This window comes from Sciurus vulgaris (genome assembly GCF_902686455.1).
Source record: "Sciurus vulgaris genome assembly, chromosome: 2".
Taxonomy (NCBI): domain Eukaryota; kingdom Metazoa; phylum Chordata; class Mammalia; order Rodentia; family Sciuridae; genus Sciurus; species Sciurus vulgaris.
Window position 1 is genome coordinate 89,327,549 of NC_136462.1, and position 24,515 is coordinate 89,352,063.

The 24,515-nt window shown below is 34.9% G+C and overlaps 1 protein-coding gene across 7 annotated transcripts in view; it reads right to left on the reverse strand.

The window, feature by feature from the left end:
- FSIP1 (fibrous sheath interacting protein 1) overlaps nt 1–24,515 on the reverse strand; it is a 226,089-nt gene that overhangs the window by 196,483 nt on the left and 5,091 nt on the right. For 4 of the 7 annotated variants that reach the window (XM_079125952.1, XM_079125956.1, XM_079125951.1 and 1 more), the window contains exons 2-5: nt 23,569–23,695; nt 18,423–18,606; nt 14,766–14,920; nt 11,407–11,500 (exon numbers count right to left, since the gene is read on the reverse strand). In XM_079125952.1, the coding sequence (XP_078982078.1) occupies nt 11,407–11,500; nt 14,766–14,920; nt 18,423–18,606; nt 23,569–23,694 (559 nt within the window). In that variant the 5' untranslated portion in view covers nt 23,695. Of the gene's footprint in view, nt 1–11,406; nt 11,501–14,765; nt 14,921–18,422; nt 18,607–19,126; nt 19,215–23,568; nt 23,696–24,515 lie in introns of those variants that run through there. The other 3 variants (XM_079125955.1, XM_079125954.1, XM_079125953.1) reach the window with 2 other exon arrangements.

Here is a 24,515-nt window from a genome sequence, read left to right on the forward strand (position 1 = left end):
TAAAGAAATGCAAATTAAAACAACTCTAAGATTTCATCTTACTCCAATTAGAATGGCTATTACCAAGAACAAAAACAATAATAGATGGTGGCGTGGATGTGGGGGGAAAAGGCACACTTTTACATTGCTGGTGGAGTTGCAAATCGGTGCAGCCACTCTGGAAAGCAGTGTAGAGAATTCTCAGAAAACTTGGAGTGGGCCCCCCTTTTGACCCAGTTATCCCATTCCTAGGTTTATAACCAAAGGACTTAAAATCAGCACACTACAGTGACACAGCCACATCAATGTTTATGCAGTGCAATTCATAATAGCTAGATTGTGGAACCAACCTAGATGCCCTTCAACAGGGGAATGGATAAAGAAACTGTGGTATATATACACAATGGAATATTATTGAGCCATAAAGAAGAATATTATTATGGCATTTGCAAATAAATGGATGGAATTGGAGAATATTATGCTAAGTGAAATAAGCCAACCCCAAAAAACCAAAGGTTGAATGTTTTCCCTGATAAGTGGATGATGATATATAATGGGGGTGGGGGTGGGGAGTGAGAGAAGAATGGAGGAACTTTAGATTATGTAGAAGGAAATGAGGGGGTGGGTATGAAAAATCATGGAATGAGACAGACATCATTACCCTATGTACATGTATATTACATGAATGATATGAATCTACATCATGTGTAGCCACAGAAACGAAATGATGTACCCCATTTGTGTACAATGAATCAAAATGCAGTCTGTAAAAAAATTAATAAATAAGAATTAAATTTAAAAAAGAAGCAAAAAGGCAAATAAAATAAAATTTGAATTGGAATAAAAAATAAATCTTAAAAATAATCACAAAAATCCATTGTTGTGGGTATAGGAAAACTATTCAGATACAATGTTGGTAGAAGTAAATTGGTTTCAGTAAGGCAATATGGATAGAAAATCTTTTAATTAAAAGTCAAACCCCTTTGACTAAGTAATTTCTCTTGTAGGAATTTATTTGAAGGTATATTCACTTTATTACCCTACTTAAGTACCACAAACACAGTGGCTGAAAACAACAGAAATGTATTCTCTTACAATTCTAGAGACCAGAAATCCAAAATCAAGGTGTCACCCGGGTTGTATTGCCACTCAAGACTCCAGGGGAGACTGCATTCCTTGCCTCTGTCAGCTTCTGGTGTTTGCCAGCATGCCTGGAAAGCAGCCTTGGGGCTGCTACACGCTAATCTCTGCCTCCATCCTTGCAGTGCATTTCCTCCTGTGTGTCTCCTTTCCCACACCTCTTGCTTGTAAGTATTCTTATGGCATTTGGGGCCATGTCAACATTCTCAGAGTATCTTCTTAACTCAAGATCCTTAATCACAACTACAAAGATCCTTTTTCCAAATGAGGTAACATTCACAGTTTCTAGGGATTTTACAAGAATATCTCTTGGGGGTGGGGAGGCACCATTTCAGCAGACTACAGACAGTAATAATTACAAGAATTACTTAAGGAGATCATTGTAGCTATTGTGTAATTGAAAAAACTAAAAAGTGAAGGAAATAATCTAAATGTTCAACAGGAGGGTATGAGTTAAACAAATGATGGCACATACACACATTAAATTGACACAGCCATTTAAAATAATGCTGATAGAAATTGTTCCAGTTTTCTGTTTGCATAAAAATCACCCAAAATTTCATGTCATTTGGTAATGATTATTGCAAGTAAGATGTACTGATAAATGCTAAAATTAGCAAGCAAAAGTCTAAAGAGAAACTAGATATTTGCATAGCCTTAAAGTAGCTCCCCCAAGATATTTATTAATTGCAAAAGGAAACCTTACAGTGGAGAAATCCAGCAGGCACTTAACTAAGTATGATTAGAGTTAACATGATCAATAATATATCATCATTATGAATCCCAAGTGTGACTGAAGACACATAATTTCTGAGCTACACCTACTAAAAATGAATAATTTTCACCTAATCATGAGAAAATATCACACAAACCAAAATTTAAGGATATTTTATGAAAATAACTAACCAGTACTCTCCAAAAGGGTCACAAAAGACAAGGAAAGACTGAAGTACCACATATTGGAGGAGACTAGGAGACATGATACCTAAATACAATATGGAATCCTGGTTTGGATGTTAGAAAATAGGAAGAACATCAGGGAGAAGGCTGATACATTTTTTAGAAGTTTACTGTTTAATTAATAATATTATAGAAATATTGATTTCTTAGTTCTGATCATAGTACTATGATAATGCAAAATGTTAACATTAGGGGAAGCTTAGGCAAGGGTATGTAAGAACTCTATTTGGTATGCAACTGTTATCTAAGTTTAAAATTATTTCAAAATAAAAAATAAAAAACAGCTTTTTAAAAAACTGTAATCAGGGGATCCAAGATGGCGGTCTAGAGGGAGGCTGTGTTTCTTGTCGCTCCGCAACGCCGGATTTAAGCAGAGGATATCTGTTTCTCGGTGAGGCAGTTTTTGCTGCTTAATGATCCCCTGCTCTTTACCCCATTTGTCTGCTGTGATGACCTGCAGTCTGCCAGCATATTGACGCCTTTTTTGAGAGCAGATTGCTCACTGTCAGGCGTCTATCATCCACCATTTGCCTGCCTCTCGCCTGTCCATCACCTGCCTTACCCCTATCCATCACCTAACGCTTGAGGTTCACCTCCCAATCGTCCGAAAGCTGCCAGCAGATTGACCGCAGACCGCCAGTGGAGAACCAGCTGCCTGCTGCTGCCTGGAAGTTCACTGTCACAGTACCTGCAGGATCCCACAACCACACCAAACACACCGGACCTCCAGGACCCCTGCCGGACCAACTGCATCCTGTCTCCAGGACCTCCAGTTGACCACGTCCACCCCTGAGCTGCAGCTCCCCATTTGCCAACAGATTTGGAAGCCAGAGCAGCCATCTTGGATAATCCTGGAAGGCGTTGCTCCGAGGGGGGGGGGCAAATCCCATCCTGCGACGTCTGCTGGAGGCTTGAAGCTCACTCTCAGGTACCTCTCATACATCGGGCTACTGAACACTGGGAGGTTTCATTACAATATGACTATTATACAGTAGATTTTCTTTTTTCTCCTTTTTTAAAAAAATATTTAAGTTTTTATTTCTTTACGTTTCTTGCTTTCTTTTCCTTCTGTTTACCTGTTCCCTCAGAGTTGCTTTCTCCCTTATTTACATGATGGTATTGTCCCCATAGGGGCTATTTGGTCTAGGATTGCATATTGTCTGGTTTGGGCACTGCTAATATTGATCTTCCCTTAAAGAAAGGGTTTTGGAAACCTATAGTGCTACTATAAGCCTATAGGGGGAAATCTGCAATACCCCAGATCTGCAGCGCTAAAGGGGAAGATACATGAACAACATGAAAAAACAAGGGAAAAAAATGATCCAAACAAATCTAGATTCTATAGTAATAGAATCCAATGACAGTATGGTAGAAGAAGTGTCAGAAAAGGACTTCAGATTATACATGATTAAGATGATTCACAAAGCAAAGGATGAGATTAGAGAGCAAATGCAGGCAATAAATGATAATACCAATAAGCTGAAAGAGCACCTGCAGGAAGCAAAAGATCATTTCAACAAAGAGATAAGAGATTCTCAAAAAAAACCAAACAGAAATCCTTGAAATGAAGGAGACAATAAACCAAATAAAAAACTCAATGGAAAGCATCACCAACAGACTAGAGCACTTGGAAGACAGAACCTCAGACAATGAAGACAAAATATTTAATCTTGAAAATAAAGTTGCCCAAACAGAGAAGATAGTAAGAAATCATGAACAGAATCTCCAAGAACTATGGGACATCATGAAAAGACCAAATTTAAGAATTACTGGGATTGAGGAAGGCATAGAGATTCAAACCAAAGGAATGAACAACCTATTCAATGAAATAATATCAGAAAATTTCCCAAACCTGAAGAATGAAATGGAAAATCAAATACAAGAGGCTTACAGAACACCAAATGCACAGATCCACACCAAGGCACATTATAATGAAAATGCCTAACATTCAAAATAAAGATAGGATTTTGAAGGCCACGAGAGAAAAGTATCAGATTATATATAGGGGGAGACCAATACGGATAGCAGCAGACTTCTCAACCCAGACTCTAAAAGCTAGAAGGGCCTGGAACAACATATTTCAAGCTCTGAAAGAACATGGTTGCCAACCAAGAATCCTATACCCAGCAAAACTAACCTTCAGATTTGAAGATGAAATAAAATCCTTCCATGATAAACAAAAGTTAAAAGAATTTACAAATAGAAAGCCTGCACTACAGAATGTTCTCAACAAAATATTCCATGAGGAGGAAATGAAAAACAACAATGGAGGTCAGCAAAGGGAGGAACTACCTTAGAGAAAAACCACTCAAAGGAGAAACCAAGCCAACTTAAAAACCAAAAGTCAGCCAAATGACTGGGAATACAAATCATTTCTCAATAATAACCCTGAACGTTAATGGCCTAAACTCATCAATCAAAAGACATAGACTGGCAGAATGGATTAAGAAGAAAGACCCAACAATATGCTGCCTGCAAGAGACTCATCTCATAGAAAAAGACATCCACAGACTAAAGGTGAAAGGATGGAAAAAAACCTACCACGCACATGGACCCAGTAAAAAAGCAGGGGTTTCCATCCTTATATCAGATAAAGTGGACTTCAAGCCAAAGTTAGTCAGAAGGGATAAAGAAGGTCATTTCATACTGCTTAAGGGAACCACAAATCAGGAAGACATAACGATAGTCAATATTTATGCCCCAAACAATGGTGCATCCCTGAACATCAAACAAATCCTTCTCAATTTCAAGAATCACATAGACCACAACACAATAATTCTGGGCGACTTTAACGCACCGCTGTCACCACTAGTTAGATCTTCCAAACAAAATCCAACCAAAGAAACCATAGAACTCAATAACACAATCAATAACCTAGACTTAATAGACATATATAGAATATTCCATCCATCAACGAGCAGATACACTTTCTTTTCAGCAGCACATGGAACCTTCTCAAAAATAGACCATATGTTATGCCACAAAGCAGCCCTTAGGAAATGCAAAAAAATAGAAATACTGCCTTGTGTTCTATCAGATCATAATGGACTGAGAGTAGAAACCAATGACAAAGTTAAAAAAGGAAATTACTCCAACACTTGGAGACTAAATAATATGCTATTGAATGAAACATGGATAACAAAAAACATCAGGGAGGAGATTAAAAAATTCTTAGAGGTCAATGAGAATGATGATACAACATATCAAAATCTCTGGGACACTATGAAAGCGGTACTAAGAGGAAAATTCATTGCATGGAGCGCATTCCAGAAAAGAATGAAAAGTCAACAATTAAATGACCTAACATTACAGCTCAAAGCCCTAGAAAAAGAAGAACAGAATAACAGCAAAAGTAGTAGAAGACAGGAAATAATTAAAATCAGGGCTGAAATCAATGAAATTGAAACAAAAGAAACTATTCAAAAAATTGACAAAACAAAAAGTTGGTTCTTTGAGAAAGTAAACAAAATAGATAAACCCTTAGCCACACTAACAAAGAGAAGGAGAGAGAAGACTCAAATTACTAAAATACATGATGCAAAAGGAAATATCACAACAGACACCACTGAGATACAGAACATAATGAGAAGCTATCTTGAAAATCTATATTCCAACAAAATAGAAAGTACCGAAGACATTGACAAATTTCTAGAGACATATGCTCCTCCCAAACTGAACCAGGAGGACATACACCATTTAAACAGATCAATATCAAGCAATGAAATAGAAGAAGCCATTAAAAATCTACCATCCAAGAAAAGCCCAGGACCAGATGGATTCTCAGCCAAGTTCTACAAGACCTTCAAAGAAGAACTCATTCCAATACTTCTCAAAGTATTCCAGGAAATAGAAAAGGAGGGTACCCTACCGAACTCATTCTATGAAGTTAATATCACCCTCATACCCAAACCAGGAAAAGACACATCAAGGAAAGAAAATTTTAGACCAATATCCTTGATGAATATAGATGCTAAGATCCTTAACAAAATATTGGCAAACCGTATCCAAAAGCATATTAAGAAAATTGTGCACCACGATCAAGTGGGGTTCATTCCTGGAATGCAAGGATGGTTTAACATCTGTAAATCAATAAACATAATCCATCATGTCAATAGACTTAAGGATAAGAATCATATGGTTATTTCAATTGATGCAGAAAAAGCATTTGACAATATACAACACCCCCTTCATGCTGAAAACACTAGAAAAAATAGGGATAGTAGGAACATACCTGAACATTGTAAAGGCTATTTATGCTAAGCCCATGGCCAACATCATTCTTAATGGAGAAAAACTGAAACCATTCCTTTTAAAAACAGGAACAAGACAGGGATGTCCTCTTTCACCACTTCTATTCAACATTGTCCTTGAAACTCTAGCCAGAGCAATTAGGCAGACTAAAGAAATTAAAGGGATACGAATAGGAAAAGAGGAACTTAAGCTGTCACTATTTGCAGATGACATAATTCTATATTTAGAGGATCCAAAAACCTCCTCCAGAAAACTTCTAGACCTCATCAATGAATTCAGCAAAATAGCAGGCTATAAAATCAACACGCACAAATCTACAGCATTTTTATACGCAAGCGATGAAACAGCTGAAAGAGAAATGAGGAAAACAACTCCATTTGCAATAGCCTCAAAAAAAATAAAATACTTGGGTATCAATCTAACCAAAGAGGTAAAAGATCTCTACAATGAAAACTACAAAACACTGAAGAAAGAAATTAAGGAAGACCTTAGAAGATGGAAAGATCTCCCATGTTCTTGGATAGGCAGAATTAATATTGTCAAAATGGCCATACTACCAAAAGTGCTATAGAGATTCTATGCAATTCCAATTAAAATCCCAATGACATACCTCACAGAAATAGAGCAAGCAATCATGAAATTCATCTGGAAGAATAAGAAACCCAGAATAGCTAAAGCAATCCTTAGCAGGAAGAATGAAACAGGGGGTATTGCAATACCAGAACTTCAACTATACTACAAAGCAATAGTAACAAAAACGGCATGGTATTGGCACCAAAATAGACAGGTAGATCAATGGTACAGAATAGAAGACACGGACACAAACCCAAATAAATACAATTTTCTAATACTAGACAAAGGTGCCAAAAATATACAATGGAGAAAAGATAGCCTTTTCAACAAATGGTGCTGGGAAAACTGAAAATCCATATGCAACAGAATGAAACTAAACCCCTATCTCTCACCCTGCACAAAACTCAACTCACAATAGATCAAGGACCTCGAAATCAGACCAGAGACCCTGCATCTTATAGAAGAAAAAGTAGGTCCAAATCTTCACCTTGTTGGCTTAGGATCAGACTTCCTTAACAGGACTCCCATAGCACAAGAAATAAAAGCAAGAATCAACCACTGGGATAGATTCAAACTAAATAGCTTTCTCTCAGCAAAGGAAACTATCAGCAATGCAAAGAGAGAGCCTACAGAGTGGGAGAAAAACTTTGCCACTCATACTTCAGATAGAGCACTAATTTCCAGAATATATAAAGAACTCAAAAAACTGCACACCAAGAATACAAATAACCCAATCAACAAATGGGCTAAGGAAATGAACAGACACTTCACAGAAGATCTACAAGCAATCAACAGATATATGAAAAAATGTTCAACATCTTTAGTAATAAGAGAAATGCAAATCAAAACTACACTAAGATTCCATCTCACCCCAATTAGAATGGCAATTATCAAGAACACAAGCAACAATAGGTGTTGGTGAGGATGTGGGGAAAAAGGTACACTCATACATTGCTGGTGGGGCTGCAAATTAGTGCAGCCACTCTGGAAAGCAGTGTGGAGATTCCTTAGAAAACTTGGAATGGACCCTCCATTTGACCCAGCTATCCCACACCTCGGCCTATACCCAAAGGATTAAAATCAGCATACTACAGAGACACAGCCACATCAATGTTGATAGCTACTCAATTCACAATAGCCAGACTATGAACCAACCTAGATGCCCTTCAATTGATGAATGGATAAAGAAACTGTGGTATATATACACAATGGAATATTACTCAGCTATAAAGAATAATAAAATTATGGCATTTGCAGGCAAATGGATGAAATTGGAGAATATCATGTTAAGTGAGATAAGCCAATCTCAAAAATCCAAAAGAGGAAAGTTCTCACTGATAAGTGGATGATGACACTTAATGGGGGGGTGGGAGTGGGACAAGAATGGAGGAAGGAGGGACTGTATAGAGGGAAAAGAGAGGTGGGAGGGGTGGGGGGGAAGGAAAAAAATAATGGAATGAATCACACACCATTACTCTATGTAAATTTATGATATGCAAATGGTATGCTGTTACTTCATGTACAAACAGAAACAACATGTATCCCATTTGTTTACAATAAAAATAAATTAAAAAAATAAAAATAAAAAATAAAAAATAAAAAACAAAGCTTGATAGCATAAAACAATGACCATCTAACCATGCTCATACTTCTGTGGGTTAGGAATTTGAAGTCTATAGCAGATTGTTTCTGAGGAAAGGGACCTTGACAGGCAAGATCCTCCATTTGGTTGAAGATATCTGGTGCAGCTCAATTGGAGCCATCTGTCTTGCCTTGGTAATTTTCTGTGATGTTTTCTGGGTCTGAAATGTCCACGATTTTTTTTTTTTTTTTCTTGTACCAGGGATTGAACTCAGGCATGCTTAACCACAGAGCAACATCCCTAGTCCTTTTTATGTTTTATTTTAAGACAGTGTCTCACTAAAGTTGCTTAGGGCCTCACTAAGTTGCTGAGACTGGCTTTGAACTTGTGATCCTCCTGCCTCAGCCAACGGAGCTGCTGGAATTATAGGCAAGAGCTACCATGCCTGGCCCACAGTTGCTTCTTAATTCACAACTCTAGTGCCTACACTGAGAGTTAGGACATCTGGTTAACCAGTTCTCTAAGGCTGCTGTAACAAATTCTACAGGCTAGGTGACTGAAAACAATATAAATTTACTCTCTAGATATCTAATATCAAGACCAGAGAATTTCCTTCCTTGCATTTTACCAGTTTATGTGACTCCCAACTATCCTTAGCATTCCTTGGCTTGTAGTTACATAACTCCAGTCTCTGCCTCAATCTATTTTTTTAAATATTTTTGTTAGTTGTTAATGAACCTTTATTTATTTCTTTGTATGCAGTGCTGAGAATCAAACCCAACGCCTCACACCTGCTAGGCGAGAGCTCTACCACCGAGCCACAATCCCAGGCCCTGCCTCTATCTTTACATGGCTTTCTTCCCTGAATCTCTGTGTCTCTATAATTCTGTGCCCTCTCCTATGCTTATTTTATAAAAAGAAGGGACATCAGTCATTGGATTTAGGTCACATCCTACTCCATTATGACCTCATCTTAATTAATTACATCTGTAAAGACCCTATTTCCAAATAAAATTACATTCTGCAATTCCAGGTAGTCATAAATTTGAGGGGAACACTAATAAAATGACTCTAGCCAGGAACTGGCCAGCATTATTTTCTCTGCCAAGCCTTTCTACATGGCCCATCTGGGCTTTCTCAAAGCACAGCAGCCTTAGGTGGTTTGACCTCTTACATGATGATGGGCTTTCATCTGCATGAGCCAAAAAAAGAAACAGAAATTGCCAGTCTTCCTAAAGGCGAGGCCTATAAATGACATAGTATTGCTCTGGCTATAATATATCAAAGTTATTCCAGGCTAGCCTATTCTGAAAAGGGAGGGAGAAACAGATTTCATTTCTTAATGAGGAGCAGAAGGAAAGTACATAGAGGGAAAGCACTGAGGGCAGCCATCTTGGAAAAAAGCTACCACACAGATTCTTAGTAACAGCCAAATGGGTTCATGAGATACAAATTAGTGGAGAAATGTTTGAAAAATACCATATATCCAATTTTATCCCATTTTTATTCTTAAATAGGTAGGTAGGTAGGTAGGTGGATGGATGGATGGATAGATAGATAATTTACACTAAACATGTCTCAAAAGAAAAAAAATAAAATAAATTATTATTAGTGATTGTTTCTGCATATTGACAATTTAGGTAATAGCAATTTTTTTCTTTCTGTTTACCAATATTTTATAAGACAAATTACCCATATTACTTCTATAACAAATTAGAAGAAGCAAGGCTGGGGAGATAGATCAGTTGGCAGAGTGCTTGCATTGCAAGCACAAGTCCCTGGGTTTGATCCCCAGCACCGCAAAAAAAAAAAAAAAAAAAAAAAAAAAAAAAAAAAAAAAAAAAAAAAAAAATTAAAAGAAGCAGAAAGTAAATAATCTAGGATTTTAATATAGAGAAGCTAAGTTTTTATACAAATGGCAAGGTGAATTACAATAAGGTCACTCCACCTATGGATCTAAGAAGTCAAAATTTTGAAAGGTTCATTTTTTTTAAGTCCTCCATTATAGGAGCAACCTAGATGAGATATCCACCTTCTTAAGGAGAAACTTTTTGGTACACCGTAAACTCAGATCCCTCAAGCCCGAGCAGCTTCAGAGCTCTCAGTACTGGTCCAGAAAGGAACAAACCCGAAGGAACATTATTCACAGCAAAGATCCACTATTTCTCCACTAAAAGTTAAACTGCTTCAGTAGCCTGAATCAGGTTCTTCGGATTCTACAATGTTAGACATTCACTTTACAAAGACAAATAGATCCCAGTATTCTAAGAGAACTCAGGACACTGCTTAGAACTGTTCCACCCACACAGAACTCAAAGACCACCGATGGGATATATTTTAAAGGATTCCAGAAGTAGCCAAGCAAAACATCACCTGCCTCCACTCCCTGAAAGTTTCACCATTATCTAAGCAGGTTGAAGGATATATGACTATATCATATTTCCATTTGGAAAGAATATTCACAAATACACATATACACAAAGGAGGTAAGTAGAATATATGTGCAGACTAATCCTAGTCTGAAAAACTAGGATTATAAGAGAACAGGAAATAGGGTAAATCAGAAATAGATTTTTATGGAAGGGGTTACATAGGCCCAAGTGACACCTGGTGAGTGGATCTTAGACAGTTAGAGAACTGTCAGCATAAAATATTCTCTAGAGGAATCTAACAGGGACAGAAAGTATGGGCAAAGACATAGCGGCCTGTTTCCCAATTTTCCCATGCCCTGTTAAGATACAAACACTTAAAGACAGTGAAATATACCTAAGCTCAGAGTAATTTCATATCATATTTCCTCTAAAGAGGAGTCAAATACACAAAGAAAAGGGGAAATTTTGGATCAGGAATTTAACTTTAATCCAAATCATGTATGAGTCTGAGAAAAAAAACAAGGATGAATGCCATCTCCCTCTACTCACCAACAGTTTCTTCAGATGCAGCAGTCAGAGATAAGAATTTCTTCGTATTTTCCATCTCCTCATTACTTTGCAAAGCTTCACTATTTTTTGCAGACTAATGAAATAAAAATTAAAGTTTAAACACAAGGAAAGAAGGTAGCTATACTCATTGAATTTTTTTATTACAGCATAGTTCTCAGTCATATACATACAAACAAGAATCCTCATGCCATTATATATTCCTTTAAGTAGGAAATTTGGTAATATTTCCTATTTCCACAAAATTCTGTCAATAGATAGTTCCAGGTGGAGATGAAATACATGTCTATCAATATATGATAATCACTTTGCTTAAAATATCTTAAGATTCTGTTAGATATTTTTGTAACTAATGAGTAACCTAAAGGTATACATCAAATTGGAATTTCAGACATTTCAAGTATGCTAGTGTGTTTCTATTTATAATTCTTATTTCAAAGGAAATAAATACTTTGAGTTTCAACAGGAAAAAGTGATAAGCTAACTTTTTTATTAAGATTTATGGAAAACATTTCTCTAGTTTAAAACACTACATTTGGGGTTGCTTTCTTTCCATTTCAGTGGTCTTCCTGAGATCTCTGTAAAAATTTATTCACAATTATTTCCTTCTTAATTCATAATGCTGCCTAGGAAATCCTCTGAAGTCTTTAGATTATAAAGAATGATTTTATCAAAAACAACCAATCTATTATCACAAGGTTCCTTACCTTACAGTGACTCTACTTTAAGGGGCAAAATACAAATAAGAGTCAATGGTGCTACACCAAGTCAGTACCAACATCTGGTCAGCCTCAACCCCTTAATACTACAGAAATAAGAAGCCCAAGAAGGCCAAGGTTAATCAAGCACCAGAAATTTGTTGAGTCAAAAGCAAATTGAGCAGGGCACACTCCTCAAGTACTTTACAGCTTCCTGAAGAGATTTGACCAACACATGAAACACTGAACTCCCAACTTGTTTGTCAAAAAGTTTACTCAAGTAATAAAGCTAACCAGGGGATTCAATTTTTTTTAATTGCATGAATGCAAGATTGTTTTATTATTAAGCAATCAATTGATGCAAAACAACACATTAGTAAAAATGAAACTCACATGATCACCTCAAGACACAAAAATGTATTTGAAAAAATTCACTGTTTTTTAATCTACAAACACTAACAAAGGAAGAATAGCAGATGATTTTTGTCAGTGTTTAAAGCATTTACAAAATTTAAAACCTGCATAACATTTGATTGTGTTTATCCTATCAAAAAGGACAGTGAAAAACTGATTTGTTTGTCCTATAATCAGGAACAAAACAAATATGTATGCTTGTCGCTCTGTTCAAATAGTTTTAGAGTTTCTAGTCTGGAATATCAAGTTGTAAAAAATGAATAAAATCTGTAAATACTATAAAATCATCCCCATTTTCAGGTGAAACAATCTCATATATATAAAATCATAAAGAATGTTAAAATTAATGAACAAATTCACCAAGTTTTCAGGATACATGTTCAGTATAAATAATTATATATCTATTAACTTAAAATGAGCTGTCCATAAATAAATTCACACAAGCAATTCCACTTATGGTATAATGGAAAATAAAATATTTAGAAATAAACTTGAAAGATGTCTATAATGCAAATTGTAAGATATAGTTAAAGAAGACCTATATAATGAATGGCATCCCATGTTCATGGATTTTAAGATGATTATGCTTCACAAATTTATCTATAGATTCAATGAAATTCTTATCAAAATTTCAGCTTTGTTGTCACAAATTGCAAGGCTAAAATTAAAATGAATATGGAAATGCAAGGGACTTAAATATTTAAAAATCTTGACAAATAACAGTTGGAATATTCAAACTTTCCAGTTTCAAAACTTACTATAAAGCTACAGCAATAGAAATTTGTGTTATATTTATTTTTAAGTGTAAGTTTTTTTTATTGTAAACAAGTGGGATACATGTTGTTTCTCTGTACATGAAGTCAAGGCATACCATTTGTGTAATCACAAATTTACATAGGATAATGTTGTTTGATTCATTGGTTTTTTTTTCCTTCCCCCCACCCCTCCCACCCCTCTTTTCCCTCTATACAGTCCTTCCTTCCTCCATTCTTGCCACCCTCCTTATCCCTAACCCTAAACCTAACCTAACCCTAATGCTAACCCCTCCTACCCCCCATTATATGTCCTCATCCCCTTATCAGTGAGATCATTCGTCCTTTAGTTTTTTGAGATTGGCTTATCTCACTTAGCATGATATCCTCCAATTTCATCCATTTGCCTGCAAATGCCATAATTTTATCATTCTTCATGGCTGAGTAATATTCCATTGTATATATATGCCACAGTTTCTTTAACCATTCATCAACTGAAGGGCATCGAGGTTGGTTCCACAGTCTGGCTACGGTGAATTGAGCAGCTATGAACATTGATGTGGCTGTATCTCTGTAGTATGCTGATTTTAAGTCCTTTGGGTATAGGCCAAGGAGTGGGATAGCTGGGTCAAATGGTGATTCCATTCCAAGCTTTCTGAGGAATCTCCATACTGCTTTCCAGAGTGGCTGCACTAATTTGCAACCCCACCAGCAATGTATGAGTGTACCTTTTCCCCCACATCCTCTCCAACACCTAATTGGTGCTTGTGTTCTTGATAATCACCATTCTAATTGGGGTGAGATGGAATCTTAGGGTAGTTTTGATTTGCATTTCTCTTATTACTAAAGATGTTGAACATTTTTTCATATATCTGTTGATTGCTTGTACATCTTCTTCTGCGAAGTGTCTGTTCATTTCCTTAGCCCATTTGTTGATTGGATTATTTGTATTCTTGGTGTAGAGTTTTTTGAGTTCTTTATAGATTCTGGAAATTAGCGTTCTATCTGAAGTATGAGTGGCAAAGATATTCTCCCACTCTGTAGGCTCTCTCTTCACATTACTGATAGTTTCCTTTGCTGAGAGAAAGCTCATCTGGGATTCAATTTTTGTGTATATCCTATTTATCTACAAAATGTAAGCTCACTGAAGAAAAAGCAGGCATACTTTCTTGATGAAAGCAGTCACCATACACCTCCCTATTCCAGAGATGGAGGAGCCCTAACCTGACACTGGTAAGAGAGGTCACTGTGCCTGTCCATGGGTCAATGAGCATGCTAGCACAATGCCCAAAGTCTGGTTCCAGAAAAATGCCACCCCTGTAACCATCACACACACACACACATATACATGCTATGTCACCGCCTCCACAAAATAACAAAGGCAGAACACATTAACATCACCACACTCCATGCTTTTCTTACTTATCTTAGAGGAAATTGTTTCTTACAAATTCACATAAAGTTATACGATTCTTACCTTAAGTTCTTCCCACAGCTTTATTCTCATTTCTAGACCTTGCTTCTTAATTACTTTTTCTCTGTATTGTTTCTTTGCCAATATTTTATCAAGTCTGTTCATCTTGTGAATAGCATCTTGAAGTTGAGAGTCTATTTGTTTTAATTTGGTTTCATCTATATTATGTTGAAAGTGGGAACAGGTTTGAAGTTTAATAAATCCATAAAATTTTGTTGTTTTTAATCTTTGTTCTTTGATTCAACAAATATTTATAAATGATGGTAGTAACTACTGTATTGGTGTCATGAAACTAACTTGATTTACAAGGTGCCTTCATGTGTATTTTTTTTCTATATAATTATCTAATAACCCTGTGAAATAGTCATTTGTCTCTATTTACACTTGAGATGCCTGAACCTTTTCAAAGAGCTAATAATTTATGGCACTGAATTCATAAGTGGTTCTCTTATTGTTTTAAATCCACAATTTTTCTCCTTCCTTCTTCTGTACCTTCCCTATCCATGATTAACCAATAGTAAATGAGGAATAAGACATAGACCCTATCCTAAAACTGCTGCAGACTCCAAACTCTTTCTCCAGAAAGAGAAGACACATACACAAAGAGCTAGAATAAAAAGTAGTATATCATAAGCAACACAAAGTGGTTCCAATGTACAGAAGAAACAAACTCCAATAAATACTCAATGTAGGCAGACAATTTTCTCCACACTCCTCCCATTATTCTAATTTCTTAAAGCATTTAAAAATGCCCTTGACTGCCAAGTATAGTGGCACACACCTGTAATCCCAGCAGTTCAGGAGGCCAAGGCAGAAAGATCACAAGTTCGAGGCCAGCCTCAGCAATTTAGCGAGGCCCTAAGCAACTTAGCAAGATACTGTCTCAAAATAAAAAATAAAAAGGACTGAAGTTATTGCTCCCCCAGTTAAGCATCCCTGTGTTCCATCCCTGGTACCAAAAAAAGAAAAATTACTCTTGAACTTCCATCATTCAAGTTTTAACTTAGAATTACTGATAATGATGGCAGCTTATAGAGTGACCTGTGGCACATTGCTAAGTGCTTTATTTACGTGCATTACTCATTTAACCCTCACCTTTACCCTGTGAACTGACAATAGTCACTGCCTTCCTTTTAAAAAATTGGTAAACTGAGGTTAATCTGTATCCGAGTTATATACATGTCCAAGGTAATATAACTAGTAAATGACAGTCAATTCCACCCACATCTGTCTGACTCCAACTCTTAGTTACTAAGCAATATACCCTCCATGAAATCTGATGAAATGAGATTACTCATTATGGCAATGAGCATAAATGTTCAAATATTAAGTCTCAGTCATCCTAGGTCAACTCACTTTAAATGTCATATTATGCTAAATAAGGCCAAATTTAGCAACTTTTGAAAATCCAAAGAGACCAGTGACATGTCGCTATAACGTATACTACTTCCTCTTTAAGGGAAAAAGAGGAAGATATTTCTAGAGGAAGGAAGCTTAATTAAAAAGAATATTAACCTTATCAATAAAGAGGATCCTCAAATCTTATTGCTTTTGTTCTTCAAATGCAATACCCTCTAGTTCTAATCCCCAACTACCAATCCTAGCATTCTTAGGCTCTACCTAAATAGTCTATACATCAGGTATTTTAAAATAATTCACACAGTATTAAGAATATATTTTTTAAAATATCATGTAGACTGATCCAATAGCTAATCTCAACTACAGTATCTTATTTCCTGACAACTGTAATCCTGAGTCACCTGCCCTAACTTTAAGAGCTCATCTCAGCCCAAACATATTCTAAATCAGCAGTATTCAGACTTTTTTCTCACAGTCCTCTTTACCACCTCAATATTATTGAGAGCCCAAAGTAGTGTTCATGTATGTAGGTTGTATCTTTTCATAATTACCATCTTAGAAAGCAGAACCAAAAATTATTGTAAAGTATTTATTAATTCATTTTAAATAATAAACATAGTATTACTAATTACATGTTATATAACTATCATGTTATATCATAATTTTACATCATGATATAATTATAATTATAGTCTCCCAAAATATTAGAAGACTAGCATTATTTTCAACCTTTAATATCTGGATTAATAGAAAACAGCTGGATTCTCGCATCTGCTTCTACAATCTATTGTAATTTTATATTTTGATTGAAGTACATGATGAAAATCTGGCCTCACAAAGATACGTAGTTGGGAAAAGAGGAGAAATTTAGTAACCTTTCAGATAACTAGATTATTTTTCTTTTGTACTGTACCAAAACTTGTCAGGGGTAGTTTCTTAAAAGTTAATTGTGTGTGAAATTTTTAACCATATCAATGAGCTTTCTGAGTTTGTTTCGCTTAAAATCCATGGCTCTGTCTTTCATGTTGAATGAATCTTTAACCTGCATTGGTCATTTGGAAAACAGTGACTAACAGAATCTTGCACACATTCAAAATATGAACATATTTCATTATACAACATTCAAAAATCACATTTGTTAATATTACCACCCATTTTATTATTAAAGTCTAAGTATTGATAAGTTATTGAATGACATTCACAAGTTTTCCAAAATTCTAATTTTCACTTGAATGACTAAATTTTATCACTAGTAGCAAATACTATAGTAGTTTTCCTTGAAGTACAAGACTTGCTTCATCTTTAAAAGAAAAAACAAGTTTGTCAAATGCCCAAGTCTGGATGATAGCAGTTTGCCTGTTAGTTGTTCTTTCAAGTAAAAATGGTGTTCCATTAAAAAGTGGGCAAACTTAGCTCAGCTCAAGTTATCACAACTTCTTCAACACAACCTTCCCGCTTCAGAATACACAGAATTCTTTCATGTCTACTTCCCATTTTGCCACACAGGATATTAAGATGATGTACACTGAGTCAAGATATAATAATATTAATATTTTCTACTGCTTTATCAAGGGTATCCTTGCGTGACACTAGCTATTTATTTTTCTCGCCAGTGTTGGTTGTAAAGAACACAATGATTTCTAGTACAGTTTGGTGCTACTGTTTAAATTATGCTAAGGCACCAGAAGTTTTCCCACCATTGCTTTTCTACTATCAAAGCAAATATCAATACAATGAACAAAAAGGCAAACTCTCAGTACAATTATGAAAATTGTGTTTATTTTGCAGAGTCCCAAAAGGTCTGCCCAAGGCTCTGCAGATCACATTTCAGAATTGCTCTTCTAATTCAGTATGCCCAGAATTAATTCAATACCATGGAAAAAATGGTACATTTAAAATCAAAATGTACCATTTTTGACAAAATGTTACGAATTTTGAGTAGACATTTATGAATTATAGAATATATTTTATTGTGCAATTTTAGTAATCAAAATGATCCATAAATCATTCTGTAAGATGCAAATATAACCACTACATGGTTAACGTAAACTGAGCATAACAATTTTACTAAATGTCATATTTTATTTTATTTTTAAATATTTATTATAGTTTTAAAAACATATAAATATATTTTAAATATATATTATTGTAAGTAAAAACTGGTGATCGGTCTCTTACAAAAAGTATGTCTCCTTATCTTTTAGTTTATAGTTTCTACTTAGTTGATGAACACATATATAATTCTAATATATTAAATAAAACATCATGGTTATCATTAGCCAATCATTGTGATTATCCTACCTGAACGTTCAGGGATCATCTGATGTTGAACCAAGTCTAGACCTTCAACTGGTCCCTGTTTGGCCAGTTTTATTTTCTCAGAGTAGTTTGCCACTTTATCATCATTATTATATCTTCCTTCCTCTGTATTACTGCTTTCTGAGTGGTCCTCCTTACCAGAATTCAATTTGCTTACAGTATCAACCTAAAAATAATTTTTAAAAAAAACAGTTTCCAAAAATAATGTATTTCCTCCGTCTGGGCTAAAGGATATTGAAATAAGATAATTTATGTTCCTGAAATATGACATTGCCAAATATTTTAACACTAATGGAAGAATACATAAAGACATTTAAATATATGCACTGGCATTAAATTATCTAAAAATATAACAAATTTTAATTAAATGTAAATTAACTACACAAATTTAATAACATCTATACCAAATATGTACCACTCTCCAGCAATCTGGAGAATAATGGAGAAGAGTCAAAATCAGTCCTGAAGTGAACTATATCAGTCAGGTTCTGGAGATGATGCATGATGAGTCCTACCCTTTGAGCTCACATGAAAGTGGGCAGTCAAAGATCTGGAGCCTGTGCTCTCCAATACCACAGTAAGTTTCCACTATCAAATGGCTGAAAAGTGGCTAATCTGAATAGAGATGTGCTTCTAATGAGAATCTTATCAGCAGAATACTGTGCTTTGGTTATTTATTTTTATACCATTCATATTTTTTCCACTTCATCTTGGTTTCCCTTTACATTTTAGCAAAGTTCATTCTGCAAACACCAGTTTGGCACAGTTGTTTTCCTGAGAGAAAACAAGAAAAGACATCCATGAGGGGTCAGGAGAAAAGAGATCATAGTACTTTGAAGCAACAGCAGTGAACAGAGCCCAAGAAAGTTGAGGTCTCAGGGAGAGAGCGTCAGCCACTTCTCAAGGAAATACCTTTCCTTTCCCAATGAAAGATGGTCTCCCCTAGCCCTACTGGCCTCAACTATGGGAGGTTTTGTGTTCTCTCTGTACCCACATGCTCAGTGCTCCACTACTGCAATGCATATCTCCAGGACAGAAAATGGGTGGTACTGAGAACTAAAGTGCTAGGAAAGCATTTCACTGGGTAAGCATCTTTGCCTGACATGAGACATAAACCTAGCAGGACTGAGTTGTCAGTGTACAATAATCACTGCCAACATTTATCAAGGAATTGCTATCAACCATGTCCAGTGTTAAGTACTTTACATACACTGTGCCATTCACTACTCACAATGATCCTATGCTGTAGGTGCTAGTACCCCACTTAAACACAGGAGAAAACAGATCCAGTAGAGAATGAAACTAGTAAATACCCAATTCATAAATGAGTATTAAAGCAAAAGGAAGAATCAAAGGTCATGAGAAAAAGCCAGACACTGTCAAGAACAGATAGACTTAGAAAAAAAAAAAAAAAACTATAAAGAACTTCCAGAAATAAAAACACTTTATTAAATTTTTAAATTTAATAGGCAGATTGAAAAACAGACTTGATGTAGTTAAGAAATAATTTAAAAACCAAAAAGTATATATTAAAAATTAATCAGAATGAAGCACAGAAAGATAAATGATTAGAAAATAATAAAAAGAAAAGAGACCAAAAGGATAGAAGGGTAAGGCTCAATGGACATTTAATATGACTTCTAGAATGACAAAATATATAGGGAAAGTTTGAAATGTGAATATTTGAAAACATCAAAGTAATTTAACATTTGAAACATGGCTTAGAATCTTCCAAATCCTTAAAAAAAAGTTCTAGTCTCTGGAAGGAAAAACCATATATACCCATACCTAGGTGAGTAACAATGGACACCAACCCCAAGGAGAAAAATTTTAAAGCAACCAAATAAAATTAAGCTGGACAACCCCACAGCAGAGTGAATATATTAGGTTTACAAAAGGCTTCTCTGACCACAACAGAATCACAAGCCAAATGCATGATAGCTTCAAAGTACTTTGTGGAAAAAAATGGTTAATCTGGAAAATGAAGACATTTACAAAAGCAGATTTAGTGTTTGCCACACATGGATTCTCAAAGAAAGATTACTAAAGGATACATAGGTAGACAGTCTGACCAATAAAAAGAAGGACAGATATTACAAGATGAAAAAGATTAGAGATAGAGGAATTATTTTCAGAAAGCCAGGGTAAGTAAAAAAAAAAAAAAAACAGGAAACATATAAGTAAACTGAAACTAATGCATCCAAATAATAATGATGAAAATAATATCCATAGAGAATAACAATTACATGTAAACTGGAAAGAGTGACAAGGTTAACATCTAAAGTCATTGCATTTTTTAGGAGGAAAGGGATATTGGTACACTTTAGATTTTTTAGTTTAGTACACATGTTAAAATTTTAAGGAAAGAACAGAAATAAATATAATTTTCAAATCAGTAAATTTAAGCAGAGAAAAATAATCTAATAAAATGCAAGAAAAAAACAAGATGCTAGAAATGAATTCAAATATATTATTTAAACATTTATTTTATATATTAGTTAAGTTGAAAAAATGTACACTTTACCCACTAGTTTAAAAGAAGAGACGTTCACCAATTGAGTAAGATAAACAAAATCCAACTTAAAACATAAAGAACAGAAGGTTAAAAATGATTTGAAACTGCTATATCAATATCTAACAATTAAATATTCTATATAAAAAAGTAAATGACCTATACTTCACAACATTAAAATTAATTAAAAATGGATCATAGGCTTAAATGCAAACAAACTATAAAACTTTCAGAAAAAAAAAAAAAAGAGAGAAAAACCTTTCGAATTAGACAGAGTTCTGAGATACAACACCAAAATCACAATCTCAAAAGAAAAAACTTGGTAAAGTGTTCTTAAATTTTAAAATGTTTGTGCTCCAAAAGACACAGTTGAAAGAATGAAAAGTCAAATCACTGACTGAAATAAAATATTGTCACGTATCTGACAACAGACTCTATTTAGAACATACAAAGAGCTATCAAAAGTCAACAAAAAGGAAATACAGTTTGAACAATTCAGCAAAAAATGTGAATAGACACTTTCCAAAAGAGATGCATGGATTTCAAATAAGCAGATGAGACATTATGAATTCTATTCATCACTAGAGAAATTCAAGTTAAACTACAATGAGATGCTACTGTATGTCTATTAGAATAGTTTTAAAGAAAACTGATTATACCAACTTCTGACAAGGATGCAGAGCAACAGGTACTCACATACAGGGTTGGTAGGAACAGAAAACAGTTATAGTTATCATCCAGTCCAGCAATCTCACTCCTAGGTATTTACTCAAGAGAAATAAAAACTTATTTACCTGCAAAATGATATTATATACAAATATATATAACAAATTTATTCATAATCACTAAAAACTGGATTTAATCCAAATGTTCCTCAGCTAGGAAATGAATAAACAAACTGTGGTACACTCAGCAATGAAAAAAAAATTAACTTTGATACATGCAACCAAGTGGATGCATCTCAAAAGCAGTATGTATGGTAAGAGATAAAAATAAGACTATATAACTCTATTTATATGACCTTCTAGAAGAAAAACTACAGGAACAGAATAGATGAATAATTTTCAGAAATTAAGGCTGGGAGGTAATTATTTAACAAAGGAGTAGAATAAGGGTATTTTTTGAGGAGTTATAGAACTGTTCTATATCTTGATTGTGATGATGGTTATATCACTCTACTTGCCAAATCTCACAAAATTATATACCAAAAAGTGAATTCTACTGTATGTAAAATTTTTAATTAAAAATAGAAGTTAATAAGAGATAAAATGAGACACAACGTTAAAAGGATTTTTAAAAATCATAACTACAAATTGTCCCCCAAATTAATCTATACATTCAAAATAATTTCAATCAAAACCCCAACAGGATTTTTTCAGAACTTAAAAAGCTGATCTAATATATATCTAGAAGAACAAAAAGTCAAAGATAACTAAGAAATTCCTGAAAAAATTAGATGGGGCAAACCACTCTATCAGATGTTAGTAATTATCACAAAGCTACAAGAGTTAAAACATCATAGAGTAGTAATACAAGATTAGATAAAACAAAAACAGAGAGCTCAGGTAGAAATTGTATTTTACAAAATCACTTGAAGCAAAGGTTCTGGAAGCATGTTAGGATCATCTGCTTAGATGTACCCGCCCAAGTATAAAGCAAAAATGAAGTAGAAACCATCTAAGCTGCTGATAGGAAGTTGGTAAAATATATCAAATATATATCTTCTCTCCATGTCCAGACACCAGTTTTGTGGTTCTGAGGAGTTTATGGCAATGCTAGAAGCAGTAGCAGTAAGTTTTCTGATCTCTGGATTGCGGCCATAATGGTGTGACCTGGGAACCAATAATCCAGGGGAAGCCCTCTCCCTGGACTACCTTTCCTGCTGGCCTTCTGTTGGCCTTTGAGAAATTGAATTATTGCAGTCAAACCTTTTCTTCTAGAAATACTTAAGAGTGCTATTTCTTACACTAAATCATGATAGACCAAAAATTCTTAAGAGTGCCGTAACACAAAGTCTAGTCCATAAATCAATGACAACAAAAAAATATGGATTCATTAACTTGCAAAGATTTTTTTTCACCATAAATTTCAATTTTTTTCTCTACAACCTTAAAAGTAATAAATTATACCACATCAGACATGAGAAAACTGATTCTTTTTAAAAATAAAGTTTAGATATTTTTATTAAAAAGACAGCCTACAGGAAAAAGAAGAAAGAAAAGAAAGTTATGATCAGGTAATATACCTACCAAACACAGACTACATGGCCCAAAGCGATTTTTTTTAATACTGAATCATTTTCATAGTAAATGTTGATGGGTACATATTAGATATTGAAATACAAATTTTCCTTATTAAGGGAAAAAAGTCAACACTTTTTAAAATGTTAACAAACTTCAACAAAGTACAATGTGAATAACTAAACCACATTCCAAAATAAAGGAGGGAAGAAAGAAGAAAGGAGTCAGAGTAATTTCATATTAAACTATCTCAAGTAAAATCTATGAAATCTGTGAATGCTCCCTGAACATATCCACTAACAAGGAAATTTAAGGGAGAATGTTAACATTTCTATCAGTTGCTGATGTTGAAAGAAGGAATTCAGCAGCAAATCACCTTGAAGGAGCCTGGTTCTGGTGAGAGCACCTCCAGAGAAGCATTTGAACTTCTGCTCCCAGGACGTGTTCTTGAATTTGAGGCTGGTTTTGAAATTCCATCTAAGTTTCCCTTTATAATATCCATCCTAAAACAAAGAAAAAAATGAAAATCAAGTAACTTGGATAATCAAATGTTTTCATTTATTAATGTTTATATCTGATTATTCAGTCTCTAAGTATTCTGTTACTATCAAAGTCACACTTACAGGTTCCCCAATTTTATCAAAAGTCATCTGTGTACATGAATTTTTAAATCTGCCATTTAAGTACAAAACTGTCCCAGATGTTAGATGCTGAAAGTAGCTATAACAGATTGCACAAGTGAATGCCACCTCTCTGGCTCCTGTGGCCACAAGAAAACATCTATCATGACCTTGACCTTCCTTAAGGGAAAACTCAGAGCAATCACAGGACAAACTTCTCTCAACAAGATCCACTTCTTAATGTTATTTTCTGGGGGATGGTGTTACTGGGGAGTGAATCCTTGGCCTTGCAAATGCTTAGGCAAGGACTCTACAATGAATTGCTTTTCCAGTCCTTTTTACTTTTTATTTTGAGACAGGGTCTCTCTAATTGCCCAGATTGGTCTCCAACTTGTGGTCCTCCTGCCTCAGCCTTCTGAGTAGCAGGAATTACAGCCATGCCACCATGCCTCGCTCATATTTTTTTATTAAAATCTTTTTTATTTGTAAATAGACACGATACCTTTATTATATTTACTTATATTTAATGTGGTACTGAGGATTGAACCTAGTGCCTCACGCATGCTAGGCAAGCACTCTACCACTGAACCACAATCCCAGTTCCCCACACATCTTAGTGGTGTTCTAAGACTTCCCTACTATCTTCTGGTTTTGCCTTCTTTATTCTACACTTTCCCATTCCAGGTCAGCTTCAGCCTGGGCT